At 48.6% G+C, this 22,446-nt stretch overlaps 1 protein-coding gene across 6 annotated transcripts in view; it reads left to right on the top strand.

Annotated features, from left to right (window-relative positions):
- The window catches only part of ATXN1 (ataxin 1), a 383,728-nt gene that overhangs the window by 354,861 nt on the left and 6,421 nt on the right, over positions 1 to 22,446 (top strand). For all 6 annotated transcript variants that reach the window (XM_079147068.1, XM_079147067.1, XM_079147069.1 and 3 more), the window contains one exon: positions 10,626 to 12,633. In XM_079147068.1, coding sequence (XP_079003194.1) covers positions 10,786 to 12,633 — 1,848 coding nt within the window. In that variant the 5' untranslated portion in view covers positions 10,626 to 10,785. The remainder of the gene's footprint in view (positions 1 to 10,625; positions 12,634 to 22,446) is intronic.

Below are 22,446 nucleotides of genomic sequence, written 5' to 3'. Positions count from 1 at the left end.
GCCAACCAGGTGCCACCCACACCTCATGTCTAGCATTTCTATTGCAGCTCGAATGGCCCCTGTCCTCATGGCTGCCCTTTAGCCCCCAGCGCCTCCCAGATGTCAGGAAGATTCCACTAATCCGTAGTTCCTCAGAAGTTGGAATCGATAGTATGGTGACATGGCGACACAAACCCCCATCATTAGAGGTCCAGTGACCAAAGCCCCCAGGCAAAGGTACAATGCTTCTGCGAGGCAAAAGACCTAGCCGTCACTTCCCTGTAGCAGAGGACAAAGGCCAGCCCTCCCTATACACTTGCAACCCTACTGCACAAGCCAAGCTATTGAAACCCAGGGTTTTGATTGAAACAAGCCAAGAGTTTCATTTTATTTCTGCCATTTATTAACTATATAATCTTTGACAAGTGATTTACACTCTGAGCCTCAGCAGCCTTGCCTTTAGAACAGGATGCCTACAGTCACGCATTGCTACAGTTAAAGTAAGCCTGGGTGACTTGTCCTGCCTGCAGGGCTGTGGGAAGGCTGGTCACAGCAGGTCTCGGGGCCTTTGCGGTGAAGATGGCTAAGCTATTTAGTGTCACAGTGTCTTAATCCATTCTGTGCTGCTATAACAAAGTAGAGACTGGGTAAATTATAAACAGTAGAAGTTCATCCGGTTCACAGTTCCGGAGGCCGGGAAGCTCAAGATCGAGGTTCTGTGGGAGCTAAAGGGCCTTCTTGTCACACCACCCCATGATCGGAGGCAGAAGGGCCAGAAAGCATGCTCCTGCAGGACAGAGGAATGGGCCAGCTTGTGTTTTCTGGCCAGTCCACCCCTGTGGAAAGAGCAGGAGTCCACTCACAAGGGGGTGCCCCCAGGCCTGGCCACTCCTGAAGGTGCCACTTCTGTCACATTGGGATTAAGTTTCCAGCCCTTGAACTTTGGGACACACATTCAGATGGTAGCAGCCAGAGACCGCGAAACCACTGTGGATGGGAAGCCAAAGGACAAGGGCCCTGGCAGAGTGGCATATTGGTTCATGAGTCACCCAGAGATTCAGCTTTCCTTCCACAGTCTCATCGAGTGCAGCGAATACTTTAAAACACTCCCCAGGGGCTGGGGAGATAGCTCAGTTGGTAGAGTGCTTGCCTTGCATGCACAAGGCCCTGGGTTCGATCCCCAGCACTGCAAAAAAAAAAAAAAAAAAAAAAAAAAAACACTCCCCAGGTGCCTCCGGTCCAGAAAGTCATCTCTGGACCAGGTGGAGATTTTCAGGTTCTCTGTGGGTAAACTTGGTCCACCCAGGGTCTCAGAAGCACAGCCCCCTGGTGGCAGGTAGGACCCAGAGCCACATCCCTGAGCTGTTTGTTGCTGGTCTTCGGCTTTGTGGTGTGTACCTAGAGGGGCTGTGAGCAGTGGGACGGGGATATGGGGGATCCACACCTCCTCACCTGGGAAGGACTCGGCTAAACAGGATCATGGAAGAGTAGGCAGAGGGGAACATGGAGCCGGCTCTTAACCCTTACCAAGAAAGGAGCTTAGAGTCGTTTTCATGCTTTCTGGTGTGAAAGGGGACCTGTGTTGGGAACCATTACAAACAGTCCCGTCTGTCAGGCCAAGAAAGGAAAAAATTTCCTGAACATCCATTCTTCTCTTTTGCATAAGTCGCAGATGTTTGAGAAGATCGATGGTTCGGAGGCGCCCTGTCGAGGTCGTCATGGAACTAGGAGAGAGGAGCACCCAATGAGTGTGGGCGGTGGCCAGAAAGCCAGGAGGAGGCGCTGGTGGGATGTAATGACCGTGGCCATTTATTGGGTGTGCACGTTATTTCTGGACGTTGCATGTGTTGACTCTTCCCACTTAATAAGCAGAGATATTAATGACAAGATTCTGCATTGCTGAAATACTTGCCCCCTGAAACTGGGGTACGTATCATGTTGAGTCAAATAAAAAATACATTCAAAGAGAAAATAATAACATATGCAGATCACAGTGAAGCTGAACCTTAACCTGCCCTCTGCCTAGCACCAGAGCCTCTGCTCCTTTGTGTGCTTTTTGTGAGGCCAGGACATTGTGTGTACTAGGCAAGCACCTCCCACCAAGCTACCCCCCAGCCCCGTCAAGTTCATAGCCTGCCCACTGAACACTGTGTTTGTTTATTTCTTACTTAATGTTGGTACTGGAGATCTAACCCAGGGGTGCTGCACCACTGAGTCCTTTCTATTTTTATTATTTTTTTAATTTTGAGACAGGTCTCCCTAAGTTGCTTAGGGCCTTGAACTTGCAATCCTCCTGCCCCAGCCTCCAGAGCCACAGGGATTTACAGATGTGTGACACCACACCCACATCTGGGTCCTTATTGTCGATGGTAGCAATATTATATTTTACATTGATATTCCAACTGTACCACTGGCTACGAAGGAATGGCTTTATGAATTCTGCAGTGAGATTTGTCACTATAGAGATAAGGACTTGGTATCACAAGGGCCAGGTCTTCATCCTCCCAAACCTGATTCCAACTATGCCCCCTTGGCCAGTTCTCATCTCGTCACAGTAGGCTGGGGCTCAGGCCACGAAGGGGGTCCCCTCCCCTGTCCTTAACAGTTTACTCTGGACCAGGCTGAGAACCGCAGTGCAGGAGCTGTGGGCCCCTCCCTCTGCCCGGAACCATTCCCCGTCTTCGGCCAGAGTGGTGTGCAGGCAGTAATTTGGGTGTCCGCAGGAAGCTGTTCTGGCAGGAGGGTGACTTGAAAGCAGCAAGGCATTTGCTTATGTGCTGAGCCAGGAAAGGTCTTGACAGACAGGCATTTCCAGCTTTTCTTACAAACTCCAACTCAACCTCTGCGGGACAGTTCACTTGGGGCCAGTTTGGATCCAGATGGTTATTTTTCCATCTTGAGCCTTTCCAGGAATTCCAGTGTGGGCAGGCCGCCAGAGGACATCTCCATGTGAGCCGCTTCTAGGATCGCACAACCCCTGGGCCTCGCCCTCCTCCCCACTCGTCCAGGCTGGGCCTCCTGCACTCACGTAGGAGCGCCATGAAGCCACGCATTGGGCCCTGCCCACAGCACAGCCGTCCCCACATTCTGGGGGTGGTGAAACACACTGAAACACCCCCAGTGCCGTCCTCTCATGGACTCGGGACAGCATTCACAGAAGCTCGGGAAAGCTTTGCCCCGGGCTTGATAAAGGCCGTCTCTCCATGATACCGCCAGGCAGCAGCAGATGACAGAGCCCCAGGTAGGGATGGGGTAGGCAGCTGTTTAGCCTCCCCAGCAGCGGGGTCCAGTGGACAAGCAGCCAGTGCAGCGTGTCCTGAGGAATCCCCTCCAGCCTCTTAATCAGAGGGACAGCTCTGCCCCAGATGCAGAGAGACCCTGAGCCAGTGTGCGCCCCAATAAGACTTTGTTATTTGGGAAGGATCAACATTTTTGATCATTGCATTAGATTTCATTGATAAGAAATTCTACACATACACAGGGCCAAAAAGTCTATTCATGGTGCTGACGATGTCAGGCCTGAGGTCTCCCCTGCCCTCCCCTGACCCACTGAAATCCCGGCTCTGGTGAGTAGCACCGGCCCAGCAAGACCCTCCCTGCACCGCGAGGCCAGATGGTAGGTGCCACAGCCGCCACTGCGGGGAGTCTGGGAGGTTGCAGACTGGAACTTTCTGTGACGTGGAGGTGGGAGCCAGTTCAGAAGGGGGATTGGCTCTCCCGGGTCCCTGCCTCCCGCTGTGCAGGAGGCCTCAGCACAGCTGAGACTTGGGTTGAAATTCGGTGGGTGGCATGGAGCTGGGGACTGGGCCTGGGATCCCCAACCTGCTTACATGGGAAATAGAAAGAAGCTGGTCTCTCTTCCTGAGTCACCCAGCCTGTGACTGAATGCCACCCAACCGTGGTCCTCGGTTAGTCTGTGTACACCGCGGTTTCTCTGGACATTTTTCTCCCACTTGCTCATGCATTCCGTCTCTTTTCTACCTTCCAAAAAACAAAAAACTGCTTTCCATTAAGCTGCCCTTACCATAGTGCACCACACCCCCACATACTAGTGTACCCTGCATCAGGATTGCAGAGGGCACGGAACCGGCTTCCAGTGCTAGTTCTACCTCTGCTTCTGTCCTGAACAAGCCTTGGCGTCCCTACTTAGAGGAGTAAGTGGCATGCTTTTATTGCCGTGTAGTAGTTGATCAATGAATGGAAGCTCTTTGTATTAGTGTCCTTGAGCTGCTGCAGTGGGTTAAAACAACAGAAGTTTATTCTTCTCTTATCCTTATGGAAGTAGAAGTTCGGAATCAAGGTGTTGACAAGGCTGTGCTCCCTCACGGGAGAGGCCTTCCTTGCCTCTTCCAGTTCCTGATGGCTCCAGGTGTCCCTTGGCCTAGGACAGGACTATGTCATCCCCATCTCTGCCTCTGCCTTCACAAGGACTTTTCCTCTGAGTGACTCAAATCTTTGTCCTTCTAAGGATGCTTGTGGTTGAATGTAGGACCCATCTGGATAATCCAGAATGATGTCATCTCAAGATCCTTAGTTATGTCTGCAAAGACCCTTTTAAAGTCACCTTTACGGGTTCCAGGTGGGCATGACTTGGGGCGGGGAGGAGGGTCTCAATCAATCCACTACTATTTTATTAATGATAGAAATGAAGATATATCCACTATTTCTCTCTCCTTTCTGTTCTGGGCGCTTGCGTAGCCTCTCTCCAGCATGGATTACAAGTTGCATGTCATCCCTTGATTTTTCTCTGCTCGCCACGCTTTTGGAAGAGCAAGACCACGGGGGTGCAGTCAGGGTGGAAACCCCAAGCGTGTTGGGTTGAGGCTTGCAGGCAGCCTGCTGTTCCAAATCACCCTGGCACCTGTCCACTCCTGGCCGGTTCCTGGCCTGGGTGGGCCTGGATGGGGACTTTATCCCTTTCTACCTGCCCAGGGAAGCTCCAGGTTAGACGCAGAAGACAAAACCAATAACCATCTCCATTGAGGACAGAGTCGGAAGGAAATTTGAAAGTAGGCCATTCTCACAAGCAAGCCATCTGGAATAGGATGGAATCAGTCTCAAAATATTCGCAATGGGGAAGAAATATAGATAAATAGCTCAAACACCCAACCAAGGCAGGGCTCCCTGGTTCGTCCTGACAGTCTAGGTCGTCCTCTGCGTGCGTGGGGCAGGGGCCTGCCTCAGCGGGCAGCCTGCCTCTTTCTCATGGTGCCGAGCATTCTGTACCTAGGTTACAGATCCCGGCGGCTGCTTTGCCCCCAGATCCCTCGCCAACCTGCCACTCTGCCCTGGACACGCCCTGTTGTCCAGTGTACCTGGTCAGCTGCTCATTAGTAGGGGTGTGACCAGTGCCATCTATGGTCACAGTGTTTATTCCTTACTTCTGAACAATGTGTTTTTTAAATGAAACTTATAATTACTTCGGCCATTTAAGAATCCTACCAAACTACTGGTGCATACTGAGAGTCTCATGAAATAGGAAACTCCTGGGCTTTGTCGTGGGAACCATCCCAAAGCCAGATCTCTCCACTCGTTACTGCCAGGCTAATTGCACTCTTGACACCAAGGGTAGGCACTTGTATTTATTCTCATTAATCTTAATTTCCTTGGTTCTGTGCCATTGCTTCCAGCGTCTGAGGATAAATTTGAATATTAACCAACACATTAAGCGTACCTTCCAGCCTTCTGTTACCTCTAAATATGATAACCAAAACACTAATAAAATGTGGAATAGAATAGAACAAAAATAGAGTCGTAGCCTGCCATTTGCTTCACGCCGACATTGAACAATTAAGGTCCACTGTACCTCCAAGAAACACAGCGTTTGATGAACGAATGTGTGATCCACTTCCTTTGGGACCTGCTCTGTCAGTCAGTTAGTAAAGTATCTAATTATGGCCGTCATCCAGCCCACCTTCTCCACCCTGGATACTCCATGAACGCCAGGTTTGGACTTCTGAGGTGCCTTCTGCCTGGGCACTACACACACCTTCCCCTCTGGTGACATAATAAAACTGGAAGGAGACTGGTGAGTTAGGACTTCGAATCCTTGCCCTGTCCTGGTGACCTCTGGCATTGCATCCAGGTGTTGTGTCTCCTCAAGGGTCATACACATTTTCCAGTACAGGTTAAGTATCCATTTCCCAAACTGCTTGGGATCAAAAGATTTCCAGGTTCTGAATTTTTTTGGAATGTTCAAACACACATAATGAAATACCTTGGGGGTGGACCCAAGTTGAAACACAAATTCATTTGTTGCACACACCCCTACCCACATCACCTGAAGGTCATTTTATATAATATTTTTAGCATACCTGCATTTTGGCTGCAAGTCACATGAACTCAGGTGTAGAATTTTCTGCTTGTGGTGTCAGTCAGCACTCCAAAAACCTCAGGCTTTGTAGCATTTCAGGTTCCTTCCTTTCAGGAAGGCATAAGTGCATCTGCTTCTCCTGCTATTTGTGCATGGAAAGACCCCCAAGCAGCCATGAGTTCACTTCAGCTGAGAAACCCAGGGTCGTGTGCATAGGCAGGGCCACTTGGTCTATTCCACTGCCTTGGAAGGCAAAGTTAGGGCTTTATGCATTGAATTGTAGGGGTGTCGTCTCTTCTGAGCAGTTGGTTGTTGTTTGCAGGACTGGGAGTCAGCAGGCCTATATCCTCACTTCTCTAACACAGAATTTTCTCATTTTCCTTTCCCTTCTCAGTCTGGATCTGTGATAGTAGGGAAAACATGTTTGAAATGGAATGATAGCAAAGATATAAGTGTGGGCTTCCTTTAAACAATTTTGTTTTCCTGGAGTTGATTGATTGCATCGCATTTATAATAGCCTTTTAAAAACATGTTCCTTTGTAGTTTTTAAAGGAGCCAGGAGAAAAGGGGCAGTTATTAGGCAGACTTGTGTTGGGTTTAATGACCCCACGGTCAACAGCTGAGCTTCAGCCTGTGAGGCTCCGACGGCTCTGTGTTCCTGGAGCCCCATTGTGGCTCCTTGTACCTGCTCTATTTGAAAGGGGACAGCAGTGTTTAATTTGCTGAAGAGTTTAGAAGTAGAAAATGAGATCTTCAGTTTCTTTTCACTGTGCCTCTGAATGTCCTGGAGAGCTCGTTAATGTGCAGGTTCTGGCGGGGCCCAGAGTTTGCCTTTCTGAAGAGCCCTGGGGATGCTGGTGTTGCTGGTCTGAGGACCAGACTGTGACGAGAGAGACAAATTACCACCAAGCTAAATTTAAAGATACTGATAAGGAAATAAATATAAGCGTAGAAGCTACATTTTAGAAATTCACAAGTGCTTCAGACGAATGTATTCAGAACAGTGATTGCCAGACAAACCACAGGTAGTAAGCTCTGAATAAACTGGTCTTGGTTCATCTATTAACTTCCCTTCCGCTTTCCCTCTTCCGATGGCGTTTAAGGCAGTGTGATTCATATGTGGTTTGGTAACTTAACGTTCACAGTGTTGTGTATGGCCCATATTCCAGAGAAATCTTTCTGTTGTTGGCAGGTGTACTCAGAGATGAGAGTTAGGACACAGAGCCCTTTGGTCTGCAACTAGAAAGAGGCCCTAAAAGTGGGCATCCCATTCTCCTTTTTTTTTCTTTCTTTCTTGCCTTCTTCTCCCCCCTCTTCCTATCACCTCCCTCTCTCCATTTTCCTACTCTATTTTTTCCACATTCATAAATTACCTCTTCTTTCATCTCAATAATCACCCAATGTACCAGTAATGTGGTGGTGGTGGTGGTGGTGGTGGTGGTGGTGGTGTACTATGGCGCCCTCTGGTGGTTGACTGAAAATACAGCAAGATCACTTCTGACCCTCAGGTTTCCCCTTCAGTGGAACATGTACATATACACTAGAGCTCAGAGTGCACAGAGAAGTGACACATAACTTAGAATTAGAGAGTCCTTGCTCCTCAATGTTGCACTGGAAAACAGTTCTAAATTTAGGAAAAAGGCTGGGTACACACTCTGTAGTCCTAGCTACTTGGGAGGCTGAGGCAAGAGGATCACTTAAGTCCAGTGATCCTCAGACCAGCCCAGGCAACATAGTGAGACCCTATATCTTTTTTAAAAAAATGTTTTTAATTTAGACAAAAGGTTTGTTTAACAAATTTAGGAGGAGGATGAGTTGAGATGTATGTAGTTCGACCTGAGTCTCTCTGACTTCTTTTTAAATGCATCCTTTATTTATCATTGGCAATCTCTAGACAAGATGCTGTTTATTAATGGATAATGTTCAAGAAGAATAAATCTGAATTTGTGTGTCAAAGCTGATAAGTCTTCATGGTCCATTTGCTGAAGTCCAACCCAGTTAGCATCTAGGGTCCATGAAACTAGCCTCTCTCAAATAAAATAAATCAAATCCTGTGCTTCTGAGAAGCAAGTCAGCATTCTTTCCTGAATTTATGAAAGCTGGGCTCTAAATGTACCTTCCAAGGGGTTTTCTAGTTTGGTGTGTTGTGCATTCACTTGTACAGGCATTTTACATTTCCATTGCTAATGGGCCCCTTCCTGAATGTGTTTGACATTTTACTTGGCTCTGAAAGGACTTTTATGCTGCTGTTTTTTCTTCCCCAGAGCTGCCTTGAGCTAATTAACCTATTCCCTTACTGGCTGGGCCTACTGTATGCAAATGTTCTCATTTCAGATTCTGACATATCACTCTTGTATGAACGTCCCTAATGAAATCCTGTGGGGTTTTTTGAATCCATTCTACGTGGAACCAGCAGGGGGCGCCTGGAACAGTCCTCTCTGAGTGGATCTCAGAAAGGCCTGTTCCTTGCTAACTGACATGAGAATGCCGGGGCTTATCCAGTCCCCTTTCTTCAGAGTGACTCTTGGAGTCTGAAGATAAAAGGCCATTATCATTACTTTTCAAGGGCCAACTTTCTTGATGCTTTCGTAGTTTAATTTTATTCTGTCCTTGTAATTGATTTGTAAGCACTGGGTATGGATGACATGCTGCTGCGCTCTTTGTAAGAGGGCTGTACAGAGAGAAGTTATTTAGGGCTTGCAGGTGGGGAGGGCAAGCTCCTTGGATGCCAGCGTGGTTCTTCATTTCCTGAGCGTTCATATTTCAAGTCTTTTTAGTTTTTGTTTCGTAGTCTTTAAGTGCCTCTCTTGTCGTGTGAAACGTCCTTTGATGTTGTGACACCAAGTTCCTAGAACTCATCTTCCTAGTTGCTCAAAGTCATTAAGGAGAGGAGCTTTCTGTTGTGTCATTTGTCATTTCATCCAGGTGTCTATTGATGTTGAAGCAAAACCAGCAGGAGTCACTAAATCATTGCCCCCCAGAGTTGTAAGTTAGGGTGGAGGAGTGTACGCCAGATTGGAGAGATTTGGGATTCAGGTGATGGGAGCGGGGATCTCACTGTTGCTTCAGCCTGGCCAAAGTTGAAAGCTGAAGGCTGGGATCTCATTGCCTTTGTTTTAAATGTGATCATAGAATGAGAGGGTCTGGAGAACCCAAGGGCCTGCGATTTTCGGGGCCCAGCCCCGTAACCCTCAGGATGTCAGCACAGGCTGTTGCTCACCTCTGCAGCCCCCATGGGGTCTCTCACCCCTTCTGCTTCTCATTGTGTTCATATTGGTTCCAAAGATGTCCCAGGCCAGGTGGGCACTGGTTTACACACAGTAGTGGCAACTGGAGCCCAGTGGTTACTAAGAAACTGAGACATGTGTCAATAAGACTCCAGAGTCACTATTTGTATGGCCAGGTTTGAACACACAAGTCTGATTTTTCTGAAAGGGGTCTCATCTCTAGTGCCACTAGTGAGTTGCCCTCTCCAAGGAGAAAGGGAGGGGTGGGATGAGGAGAAAATTCAAAGATAGCCTGGAAGAGAGAGCAAGCAGAGGATGAGGCCAGTACGTAATCCTCATTAAGAAAACTTGCACTGCCTCAGCCCTATTATCGTATTTGGTTTTTTTAAAACTATAATCAAATGCATTTTTTGCCTGCTCACAGATTTTTTTGGCTTTCTGTTACCATATGAGTGGCCGTACAGGGAATTCTTTTGAAAGTTATAGAGAACAGACTATTTTGGGCTGTCTCTGCTGAGCCGGTGGGTGTGTGCCTTGCGGGGACATAGCTCCAGTCTGGACCTGGAGCCAGGTGAACTCTTGGGAGTACTGGCTCTGGCAGGTGAAGATTCAGAAATAACCAGCAATGACCACTCAGCACTCCTAACCTGCTCCTCCTGGGGCCAGCTGACCTTCTGGTGGGTCCTTCCTGTGGCTTCGTTTGCTGTATCATCCAGGGAAAGAAGAAATGCACGGGTTGGGGTATAGAAATGCACGGGTTGGGGTATAGAAATGCATGGTCTGCCCTGGAAGAACGGAAGGAGAAGGGGGTATTGAGAATGTCTTAGGGGCGTTGTTAACTCCACAGGAAGAGTATGTGCTTTAAAGTTCCTACCAGCTCAGTGTGTTCACGGGCCTCCTCCAGAACGTGCTAAGCAACGTGGCTGGTGTCTTATCTGCTGCAAGCCTCGGGCTGTGATCAGGGTTTTGGAATTCACGTTGAATCCAGGGGCTTAGTCTTAATCTTGCCGAGGTCGGTTTCCCCCCCAGGCTGATATTTTTGTTTCCTTCCCTCCTTCCCTCTCTCTCTTTCCTTCCCACCCTCGCTGTTTTCTTCCTCTTCCCAGAATCCCGAGCTGCTGTTGGCCGAGTGTACCCACGGGGAGATGATTCCTCATGAAGAGCGTGGATCCCCTACAGAAATCAAATGTGACTTTCCGTTTATCAGACTAAAATCAGAGCCAGCCAGACAGTGAAACAGTCACCGTGGAGGGGGCGCGGCGAAAAATGAAATCCAACCAAGAGCGGAGCAACGAATGCCTGCCTCCCAAGAAGCGCGAGATCCCCGCCACCAGCCGGCCCTCCGAGGACAAGGCCACCACCGCGCTGCCCAGCGACAACCACCGGGCGGAGGGCGTGGCATGGCTCCCCAGCAACTCTGGTGGCCGAGGCCATGGGGGCGGGAGGCACGGGCCCACGGGGACGTCTGTGGAGCTTGGTTTACAACAGGGAATAGGTTTACACAAAGCATTGTCCACCGGGCTGGACTACTCCCCGCCCAGCGCTCCCAGGTCGGTCCCCGCCGCCACCACGCTGCCCACGGCCTACCCTCCCCCGCAGTCAGGGACCCCCGTGTCTCCCGTGCAGTACGCCCACCTGCCGCACACCTTCCAGTTCATCGGGTCCTCCCAGTACAGCGGGCCCTACGCCGGCTTCATCCCTTCGCAGCTGATCTCCCCATCGGCCAACCCTGTCACCAGTGCGGTGGCCTCCGCCGCGGGGGCCACCACTCCATCCCAGCGCTCCCAGCTGGAGGCCTATTCCACGCTGCTGGCCAACATGGGCAGTCTGAGCCAGGCGCCAGGACACAAGGTTGAGCCGCCGCAGCCGCAGCACCTCGGCAGGGCTCCAGGGCTCGTCACCCCCGGGTCCCCGCCACCCACCCAACAGAACCAGTACGTCCACATTTCCAGCTCTCCGCAGAGCAGCGGGCGCGCGGCCTCGCCCTCGGCCATCCCGGTCCACCTCCACCCGCACCAGACGATGATCCCGCACACGCTCACGCTGGGGCCCTCCTCGCAGGTGGTGGTGCAGTACACCGACTCCGGGGGCCACTTCGCTCCTCGGGAGCCCACCAAGAAAGCCGAGGGCAGCCGGCTGCAGCAGGCCATGCAGGCCAAGGAGGTCCTGAACGGGGAGATGGAGAAGAGCCGGCGCTACGGGGCTCCGTCCTCAGCAGACCTGGGCCTGGGCAAGGCGGGCGGCAAGGCGGTGCCCCACCCGTACGAGTCCAGGCACGTGGTGGTCCACCCCGGCGCCGGGGACTACGGCGGCCGGGATCCCTCGGGGGTGCGGGCCTCTGTGATGGTCCTGCCCAACAGCAGCACGCCCGCCGCCGACCTGGAGGTGCAGCAGGCCACGCACCGGGAGGCCTCCCCGTCCACCCTCAACGACAAAAGCGGCCTGCACTTAGGGAAGCCGGGCCACCGGTCCTACGCGCTGTCACCCCACACGGTCATCCAGACCACGCACAGTGCTTCAGAGCCTCTCCCCGTTGGACTGCCAGCCACCGCCTTCTACGCGGGGACCCAGCCCCCTGTCATCGGCTACCTGAGCGGCCAGCAGCAAGCAATCACCTACGCCGGCAGCCTGCCCCAGCACCTGGTGATCCCCGGCACCCAGCCCCTGCTTATCCCGGTGGGCAGCACTGACATGGAGGCGTCGGGGGCAGCCTCTGCCATAGTCACGTCGTCGCCCCAGTTCGCTGCAGTGCCTCACACGTTCGTCACCACCGCCCTGGCCAAGAATGAGAACTTCAACCCCGAGGCGCTGGCCACTCAGGCCGCCTACCCAGCCATGGTGCAGGCCCAGATCCACCTGCCCGTGGTGCAGTCGGTGGCGTCCCCCGCTGCGGCGCCCCCCACGCTGCCGCCCTACTTCATGAAAGGCTCCATCATCCAGCTGGCCAACGGAGAGCTCAAGAAGGTGGAGGACTTAAAAACGGAAGACTTCATCCAGAGCGCAGAGATAAGCAACGACCTCAAGATCGACTCGAGCACGGTGGAGCGGATCGAGGACAGCCACAGCCCAGGCGTCGCAGTGATACAGTTCGCCGTCGGGGAGCACCGAGCACAGGTAGGGGTCGCCAGGGTTCCACGGGTAGAGGGACCCCTGCCACACTGCCACCGCCATCCTGCAAGCCAAACTGCTTCTGTACCACAGGATTAAGGGATCCCATTAGTACCTAGACTTGGCCTCTCCCTCCGATGCTAAGAAAATTAGGCCCTAAGTCCCCACGAGGGCTCCTGTTTGTACTAAATTAACCTTCACGCCTCTAGAACGGGACTAGTTCTAGAGGGCTAATTCTCTAGGAATTAGCTAGTCCTAGGAGAAATGAATCCTCCCAGGCCAGCAAGAGCCTAAGATGTCAAAGTATCAGAAAGTGAAAGGGATGGTTAATATAGTCTGAGAAGTCAGGACTGTCCTCAGTGACCATTTGGGCTTGTGCAAAAGTAGGGTGCAGCTGAACAGAGGCATGTCAAACACTGGGGTGTAATTAACTCTGAACTTCCAAGAGCTCCTTCTCTGTGCCCTTTCCAGGGTGCATTTGTTCAGCCTGTTTATACAAATAGCAGGCTTAAGCCCAAGTTCACAGGTTTGTCCCTAGCTAGGTGCTTCCCTCGCTGAGGGGCTCACTTTCTCTATGGATATGCTGTCTAAAGACTTAAAAACACTCAAACGCAGCAGAGCCCACTCCAAGTGTGAGATGAAAATAGACATAGAATAACTGATAGCTGGAATATTCAAAGAAAATAAAAGCAAACAAATCAATCTAACAGTTTGAATTGCTTAGAGCACTTTTAAAATATCAGGTAAAGATCATTTCCCAAAGTTTTTTGAGAACTGCTATGAATGACCAGGGGTGGTGTCTTGCATAACATCAGAGGCCCTGCATCACCGAGAGCTTTTAGCCCCAAATACTGTTTTATGCAGAGATGTCGCTGTAGGTTTACAATCTTTGGTAAAGCCCAAGAAAGAGTTCTCAAAAGTTCTGATTAAAAAAAAAAAAGAAAGAAAGAAAGCCAAATGTCAAGATTGTTTTAAAATGTCATCATTATTCAGAACTCACTGCCTGTCTGTAGTTGCTGCTCAAAACTTTGCAAAATTAATGCTTATATGATTAAAACAAACAAACAAAAAACTACTTTGCATGTAAGGTCAGAGGCCTGTTTGCTTTCCCATAACCTGATCACTGAGTCTCTGCTAACAGCCTAGGTACAAATCAGCGATAGGTTTGTCAGGGACATTCCCAGTCTGTTGGGCAGCCAGCCCCTGCGTGCTGTGCTACCTGCTGCACAGGGATTCTGGAAAGCTAGGCAAGTGGACTCTGGTCTGCTAAAGAGGAGGCTTGATTTCATGCCTTAGAAAAAAAGTACAAGGCCCGGGCACTGCCAGTGTGATCTTATCCAGCAGCCTATCAGAGATTGGCTGACATCATCACAGCTAAAATACTCCACCAGCTGTGTTTGCCATGAGGCGCAGGTTCAGCATCAGAGGGAGAGACCGGGGAAGGGGAGAAGGGGAGGGAGACAGAGCTGATGTGCCACTTCCTGGAGGTTCCCAGGGCTACAGGCTGCTTTCACTCATCAGTGTCTCCCTGAAGGGTTTCCTGCCTAGCCTGAGGGATGTCCAAGTCATCTTGGCATGGCTATCTCGCCCACAGGAAAGCATAGGGTGCACATGGCTGAACATGAGTAGCAGAATCATGAACGTGGGAAAGCTGTGGAAGAAGACACTGTTTTCTACAGGACAGATGACTTTGTGAGCCAAGCCACAAGCATTAATAGAAAGCTCAAAGGGTGCCTGGCCTCTGAAAACCATGCTCCTTCCCAGAGTGCACTAGGGCGTGGCCCAGCAGGTGGAGAGCCGGGAGCAGGGCTTGGGCTTTGAGTGGGCCTGCTGCTTCACCTCTCCCAGCTGCAGCTACTCTCATCTCTGCAAGAGGAAAGTGATTCCTTACCAAGATCATCTCTCGGGGCCAGGACTGGTGACACACGCCTATAATCCCAGCAAGCCAGGAACTGATTTAGGAGAGTCACAAGTGTGAGGCCAGCTTCAGCACTTTAGACCCTCCCTCAAAGAGCAGCAGAGGACTGGGGATGGATGAGCTCATTGATAGAGAGCCCGGGTTCAGCCCCCCGTGGCACAAAATCATCATCTCTTGGGCCTCTTTGGTTTCCTAATCTTTTGCTTCTCTTCCTTCCAGAATAGACTTGGTAATATTTATTGGCAACTGTGAACCAAAATTTAAAGGGCATTCAGGGAAGCTTACTGACCTCGGGCACATTGGTACACAGACACGGTAGAAGTTATAAGCCATCCTGTGTAAAGCTGGGGTGGGGGGTATTTTGGCTATTGTTTTTTTTTTTTTTTTTTTTTGGTACTAGGGATTGAACCCAAGGGTGCTTAACCACTGAGCCACATCCACAGCCCTTTCTATATTTTACTTAGAAACAGGATGTCGCTGAGTTGCTTAGGACCTCTCCAAGTTGCTAAGGCTGGGTTTGAACTCACAATCCTCCTGCCTCAGCCTCCTGAGCTGCTGGGTTACAGGTGTGCACCACCGTACCCAGCTTGGCTATTACTTTTAAGGAACTGAATTCCTAATTGCTGTTGTGGAAAGATATCTCTAGTGTTGTCTCTGGCTGATGCTCTAACAAGGCAGCGTAAGAGAACAATGTTTTCACATCCTTGTCTCTGGTCCCTGTGGCTTTGCTGTACCTAGCACAGCATTGCTATGCACAGGCAAAGCATCTTTCTGTCCCCTATCCCTCCCTCCTGGTGCTGTGGAAGAAGTAAAGGAGCTGCAGGTGTTGTTTGCTGTCACTGTGTGCACCCAGCAACCTTCATCAGCTCCAGGACAGGCAGCACATGTCACCACAGGTGGGACAGATTTGCTATGCCTGCCATGCCTTGGTTCTGCAGGAGAGCCCCAAGGGACAACAGATTGCTTCCCTTGGGTATCACACCCAAATATAACCTGCTCAGTATTCTCCAAATGTGAGGACATGTCTGTGGCAAGTCCAAGATGGGACTCCCAGGCAATGGCATCAATGAGGGGCACTACACCATGTCCTTGGGTAGGAAGCAGGTTAGCTGCTGGGGAAATGGAGGACTTGGAGCCAGAATGAGCTGAACTTGAATCTGTCCTCCACTGGGACCTAGGGCAGCATTAGTTTCCCTTACCTGCTTCGACTGGGGTGCTATTGGCCCTGAGTAGAGAGAGTTTTGCTGGTGAGAAATAAATAAAAGATCTCATGCTCTGAAAGAGTTCACAGAAGGAGAGTCTCTCAAAGCTAGTAAGAGGTCTGAACTTTGCCAGCAAACACAGTAAGCTACGTTTACCCTGCCTGAATCCTCATGGTGCTTCCCATGCATGGCCGAGGTGCCCTGTAATTCCCATTTCTGCCGAGCCTGCTAAAGGACTGCCTGCTGTCCTACGCGAGCATATGGGGTGTGCTTTCCTGAGCATGATTTGGACATACGGGATGGATCGGTAAGAGCAGCTGTGCAGATATAAGAGCTTGAGAGTTCCACTTTCACAGAGATCGTTAGCTATGGGCCCAGAGGGGTAGCCCCTGCCCAGGACGGCCCCAGCTGGCGAGCAAAGTGTGATCTGATGAAGACCCTGCCCGCTCTGCCTCACGCTTGCTGGGTTCAGCTTTTCTGAAGAGTACCCAGGATTTGCTCCGCAGAGTCGTAGTAGAATTGATTTGTAAAAAGCTCCGGCTGACACTTTTCTTTGGCCACTGATTTCCAAAACGCCTAGCTCCATATGTCATTAGAGCTGTCTCTCGCTTCCTGGATCCTGCCGAGGTGACTGCTTCCCTTGCCTCCTTGGTGGCTGCTTAATATTCAGTGCCATTCTCTTGCCCCGACCGTCCTGGTGTGGGCGTGTGTGCCTGCTCCTGTGGCGTGTTATAATGATGTGCTTACCGCACGTCTACCGGTGGCTTTGCTTTCATGCCACTATTTTTTAGTTTGACTGCTGGGGACTGTGAGTCATCGGTGGCAGCGATATGCATTGAATGGATTAGATGTAGCCTAAAAATAGCCAAGGCACTCATGCAAGCAGCAAGTAAGCCCAGAGAGTCAGTCCTTAGCAGCCAAGGCAACTTACTTGCCAACATTTACCATGCCGGGCTTGGCAGAAGTAAATCCTAATGTATCAAAAAATAGATATTTGGTCACTGCCCTGAATGCAAAGCCTTTTGCTTGGCCTATGCCCCAATTCTTGGTCATAAAAGGTCATAAAAGCCCTATCTCTTCTAATACTGTAAAAAGAAACTCTATCAAACACACACACACACACACACACACACACACACACACACACACACACTCACAGGGCCAGGCAGGCACCTAGTCCCAGCTACTCCAGAGGCTGAGGCAGGAGAATCCCTTGCGCCCCAGGGGTTTGAGATCAGCCTGGGCAATCAGTGTAGCAGGATCCAATCTCGGAAAAAGAAATAAACAAAAAGAAGAAGAAAACAAACACTCTCCTTTAATCTTTGTGTGACGTAAGTGCCCCCACATGGGTGATCTTTTATGTATTATTGAAGCAGGTGTCCACAGACCATTGCTGTTTATAGCTTTCAAAAAAAAATTGATAGACTTTATTGTTTTAAACTGTTTTAGGCATATGAAACCTTGAACAGAAAATGGAGTTCCCTCAGATGCAGTTTCTCCTCTTATTAAAATCCTGCATTGGTAGAATACATTTGTTACAATTGATGTAACAATTGATGCATTATTATTATTGTATACATTATACATTATTATTAACTGAATGCCAGGGTTTCCACTAGGGTTCGAGCTGAGGCGCGTTCTGTGATTTTGTAGCCTAATAGCATCACTCAGAGTAGTTTCACCACCCTAAAAACCCTAGAAGCTTTAACTATTTGCCTCTTTCCAACTCTTTGCCTCAAACCCCTGGCGGCCACCAATCTTTTTGCCTTTCTCCGGAATGTCACATGGCTGGAATCATACAGATATAGCCTTTTCATTCAGACTGGCTTTTTGCAATTAATAATATGTGTTTCTGGTTCTTTGGTTTCTTTTTGTGGCTTTGATAGTGTGTATCTTTTTAACACTGAATATCCTGCTGCCAGTAATTTTTTTTTTTTTTTTTTTTTTTTTGAGTGCGTAGGATTGAACTCAGGTGCACTCACCCACTGAGCCACATCCCTAGTCCTGTTCTGTATTTCATTTAGAGACAGGGTCTCACTGAGTTGCTTAGCACCTCGATTTTGCTGAGGTTGGCTTTGAACTTGAGATCCTCCTGCTCAGCCTCCCGAGCTGCTGGGCTTACAGACGTGCACAACCGTGCCTGGCCTGCTGCTGTTCTTTAAGGCACACATTTTAAGACCCCAAGAGAGTCATGCATGTGGGGAGGAATGTGCGATCCATGTGGTGCCTGGGGCTGCCGTGCCAGAGCTACCATGATTGCTGGTAGACACTGTCCTTCCTGGCCTGCCCTGAACTGAGCTTCTTAATGGCATCTTCCCACTGGAAAGTTCTGTGAGCCATGCAACAGTGTGTGAGAAGAACCCAGTTTGCAATCTGGACCTTGCGTTCAGAGGCATCACTGTGCTAGGGTTGCAGGTTTCCTGAGCAACCCTGAAATGCTCTACTGCAGGCTGAGTCAGGCTTAGCGCTAACATGATGGAATGTTCTAAATAGGATACTCACAGATGTTTTTACATGGAACTCAAGAGTTTTGACTATTTTATTAACGATTTTTAAACATTGAAATAAATGGTCTCTTGCTTTCCTAGTCATTACTGAGAGGGTTTTCTGTTTTCCCTCATGTTGAGAACAGAGTCATGCAAACTGTTCAAGAAAAAAATAAAAATAAAAGAAGCACTTTGACTTCTCTGTACAGGTAGAACAGGATCCAGAATGTCACTTGTAGACGAAGTTAAGAATTTCTAATCTAGTAATTTCACAAAAAGCGAGACATATTCATTAAAACCCAGCATCTAAGAGAGTTTATTGTTCCCAGCTACAGGCAGAGTGTGCATGTTTGGGATGGTGTCATGCAAAAAAAAAAAAAAAAAAAAAAAGTTTTAAAGCAGATGCCCTTCTCAGTTGCGAAAACAGAGATTCTTGCTAAGGAAGAAGAGACTTATCTAAACAACAGACGTTTTGTTTTCTTTTATCCTGTTTTTGGTGAAATGTACATATGTGTATATAGACAGAGCACCAATCTAAGCGAAATATACACCCAAACAGCATAAATATGTGCATACACATATCGTGCTTAGATGCAGTAATTGACTAAGTAGTTAAAGGAATTTTATTGAGCTTTCACATAGAAGAAGTAAAAACAATCTTAAAAGCCGGTCATTAGCCAGGCGAGGAAGGAGGTGTCGACTCCATCGTTATCAGCCCAGAAGTGAGGCTGTGTTGCCTCTGTCTGGAGGTGGTCATTTTAGTGGGGCAGATGAGGCGCGAGAGGGGCAACAGGTTTCTCCTCAGAACCATGGTAAGGGGTCCCAGCAGGGTCAGGAGGGTGGGAAGCGGTGGAGCTAGACTGCAGGAGATCTGGCCTGGGAAATGGGAGAGGTAATAGCTACAAGGCCCCAGAGATGAAAGGCGGAGGGTTTCAAGCTGACGGAGGGTAGAATCCATACATATTCACATTTCACCCTATGGATGAAGAGTTTGTCTGTATTTATGGAATGAAAAGATGGTCTATGCGGCCGCCGGAGTCCCCTAAAGTGCTCTGCTTGTCCGTGGTCCTGCGCCCATGAATTTGTTCTCCTTGGCGTTTAATCAGAGGCCATCCTGGAAAATGTTTGCAACCCTGATGAGATCATAGAATGAATTAATGATTATCAGCTGAAGGGGCTAGAGTGGATAGGAAGTAACTAAAGTTAGATTTTGTGAAATCACGAGGAAAGCAGCGTCCAGTAGAAGAGCACTAAGCCAGGCAGCTGTGGCTCAGCCTGGACAGCTGCCAGTCAGGGATGAGCCAGGGCCTGCAGGAGGGTCCGGCCTCTTTCCCTAGGGAGGGCCTTAAGCCTGGGTGTTGGCTGTTTTTTTTTTTTAAAAAAAAAAAAAGGCAAAGTCTCTCGTCTCAATATTGACCTCTGCTGGCCAGTTGTGCCATTGCAGTGTTTTTCCATATGCAAAGCATTCATTCTTACTAGTATCTTGGACTCGGGATAGAACAGTGATTCTAGGAGAAGAGAGAAACAGACATGTAAGTACGAAAATAATGCATCAAAAGTTCTGTTGGAAAAATAAAGCAACATAAAAAATATAAGGACATTAAAGCAGCATAAAAATTATAAGGAGGGGCTGGGGATATGGCTCAGCTGGTAGAGTGCTTGTCTTGCAAGCACAAGGCCCTGGGTTCAATCCCCAGCACCGCAAAAAAAAAAAAAAAAAAATATATATATATATATATATATATATATATATATATGGAAACTAGGGAAGATGCAAGGTTGTTCCCTGATGTGGGCGGCCAGGGAAGAAGCTCTCTCTAGGGAAAAGGGGAGGCAACAATGCAGGAGGAAAAAGGATCCCTGGTGGATGGAAGGGCAGGAGCACAGACTTGGAGGTGCACCTGTCTTGGGAGTCAAAGGACCAGCAAGAAGACCAGTGTGACTACAACAGGGGAGGACAGTCTTGTTCTGGAAGCTTTTTGCCAAGTAAGATGCAGGTCTGAGCCAGGACAGAGGTGGTAGGTGGTGAGAAATGGTGTATTTGGAAGAGAAAACTGATAGGATTTGGTTTATGATTTGGATACATAGGGTAAAAAAGAGTAGAAGATACTGAACAACTTGAAAAATAGAAGCGACATCAGCAGAGATGGGGAAGAACCTGCAGGGGCAAACTGGGAGGTCTGCTTCCATCAGGGCAAGGTAGAATTGCTGAGTAGACATCCAAGCGGACATCACAAGATGACAGCCAGTACTGTACCCAAGTACACCCTTGTGAAGTTGCTTGGTGTTTTTGTAGTAGAAATTGAACCCAGACCCTCACATGTGCTAGGCAAATGCTCTACCACTGAGCTACACCCCCAGCCCTATGAAATTACTTGTTTTGCATGTATAGTTCTGTCTCCTCGTGGAAGGTGAGAAACTATGTCCTAAATAGTAATAGGATTTCTCAATTAATTGTTAATGATCAGTTAAGCTTTAAGAATGCTTATGTCTATATGACACACCTAATTACAAAATCAGATTTGGTGTACTTATTTGAGATAGATGCCACCAGATTTTTAAAACTTTCACCAAAGATAGGGGTAAAACTTTTTACAATTCACAAACATTCAAACAAAAAAGTCACATTATCTAGTTCAGACTAGGTAGGAAAAAAACAGTGTTTTCCTGAACCATCTAATCAACTGCCTACAGTAATGGAGTTATTGGAATCATCTCTTGCTCTAACTTGGCTTGCACACACCCAGCTGAGCTCATCTGCTGGTAACCTCTGACATCTTTCCCAGGTTGGCATAGGAGACAAAGCCAGAATTTAGGCAGAAGGGACCAGAGACAAACTCAAAGTGATGAAGGTTAAAATAAATTCCATTAATATTGACTCCTTTTAGAATTCATTTAAAATGTTGCTCCCTCTCCCCACCCATTATTTTTCTTTTATGAATTTTTCAGTAGACCACACTAGCTGTGGGACACACTGCAGAGTTTAATTTTAAGGCCTATCTTGGAATTTTAAGATAAGGGAATAATGAAAGACTTCTCAAATACCCCCAAATATGGATATCTTTCATGGTAAAAGTACACATTGATATCATAACTTTTAAACTGGTCAATTACAGAGCCAAAGGCCTTGGATACATTTCTTCTTAGTCTGTAGATACTTCCGTAACAAGTGAACCATCTCACGTAGATTTATCTGTGTGTCTACAGTCGAGGTTGTTGTTAGAAATAGAGGATCAGCTGTTCTGAGAGGCATCTGTGGTGTGTGTACACAACACGAACCTGCCCATCAGTAGGTGTCAGGCTCTCTGCCAGCAAAGAGGCAGTGTGCTCAAGGACCAGGACTCAATTGTGAGAGGTGCAAGGCCCCACGAAATGGGCCATCTGGTATTAAAACATCACATCGCCTCCAACTGGTGTTAGATAGGAATGAGCAAACTGTGAGTCTGGTAGATTCTTATGAAATATTGACACCTGAGAACTTTGTTTTGGAAATGCAGCTAAATAATCCCTACTTGAAATAGGATTTTGTTCCTTCTGCACATCCTGTGTTAGTGGCTCTAAGAGGTTTGGGAGAGGGTCTTCAGAGGGTCCTCTCCGGCTTGGTCTTCCCACTTAGAATTCAGTGGATATCCCCATCTGATACTATAACTAGTAACTGCATTTCACATTTGCATATGCAAATGCAGGATGAGCATCTCTCATCTGAAATTTGAAAGTTTTTGAGCACTGATAGGATGCTGTTATGGTTTGGATGTGAAGTGTCCCCCAAAAGCTCACATGTAAGACAACACAAGAAGGTTTAGAGGAGAAATGATTGGGTTCTAGCATTAACCTAATCAGTGAATTAATCCTTGATGGGAATAACTGAGTGTTACCTGGAGGCTGGTGGGGTGTAGCTGGAGGAAGTGGTTCATTGGGGGCTTAGCTATGGGGTATGTATTTGAATATGGCCAGTGAAGTCTCTCTCTCTCTCTCTGCTTCCTAATCACCATTTGAGTGTCTTCCCTCTGCCACACTCCTCCGCCATGATGTTCTGCCTCACCCTGAGGAATGGAGCCAGGCTTCTTCTATGGATTAAGACCTCTGAAACTGAGCCCTCAAATAAACTTTTCCTCCTCTACAGTTGTGCTGGTTGGGTCTTTTAGTCATAGCAGCGAAAAAGCTGACTGAAACAGATGCTCAAAAAAGTTTTCAATTTTGGAGGTTTTCAAAT

Source organism: Sciurus vulgaris, assembly GCF_902686455.1.
Source record: "Sciurus vulgaris genome assembly, chromosome: 7".
In the NCBI taxonomy this organism is placed as follows: Eukaryota; Metazoa; Chordata; class Mammalia; order Rodentia; family Sciuridae; genus Sciurus; species Sciurus vulgaris.
Note: the sequence above shows the minus strand (reverse complement) of the source record. Positions and strands in the feature narration are given on the sequence as shown.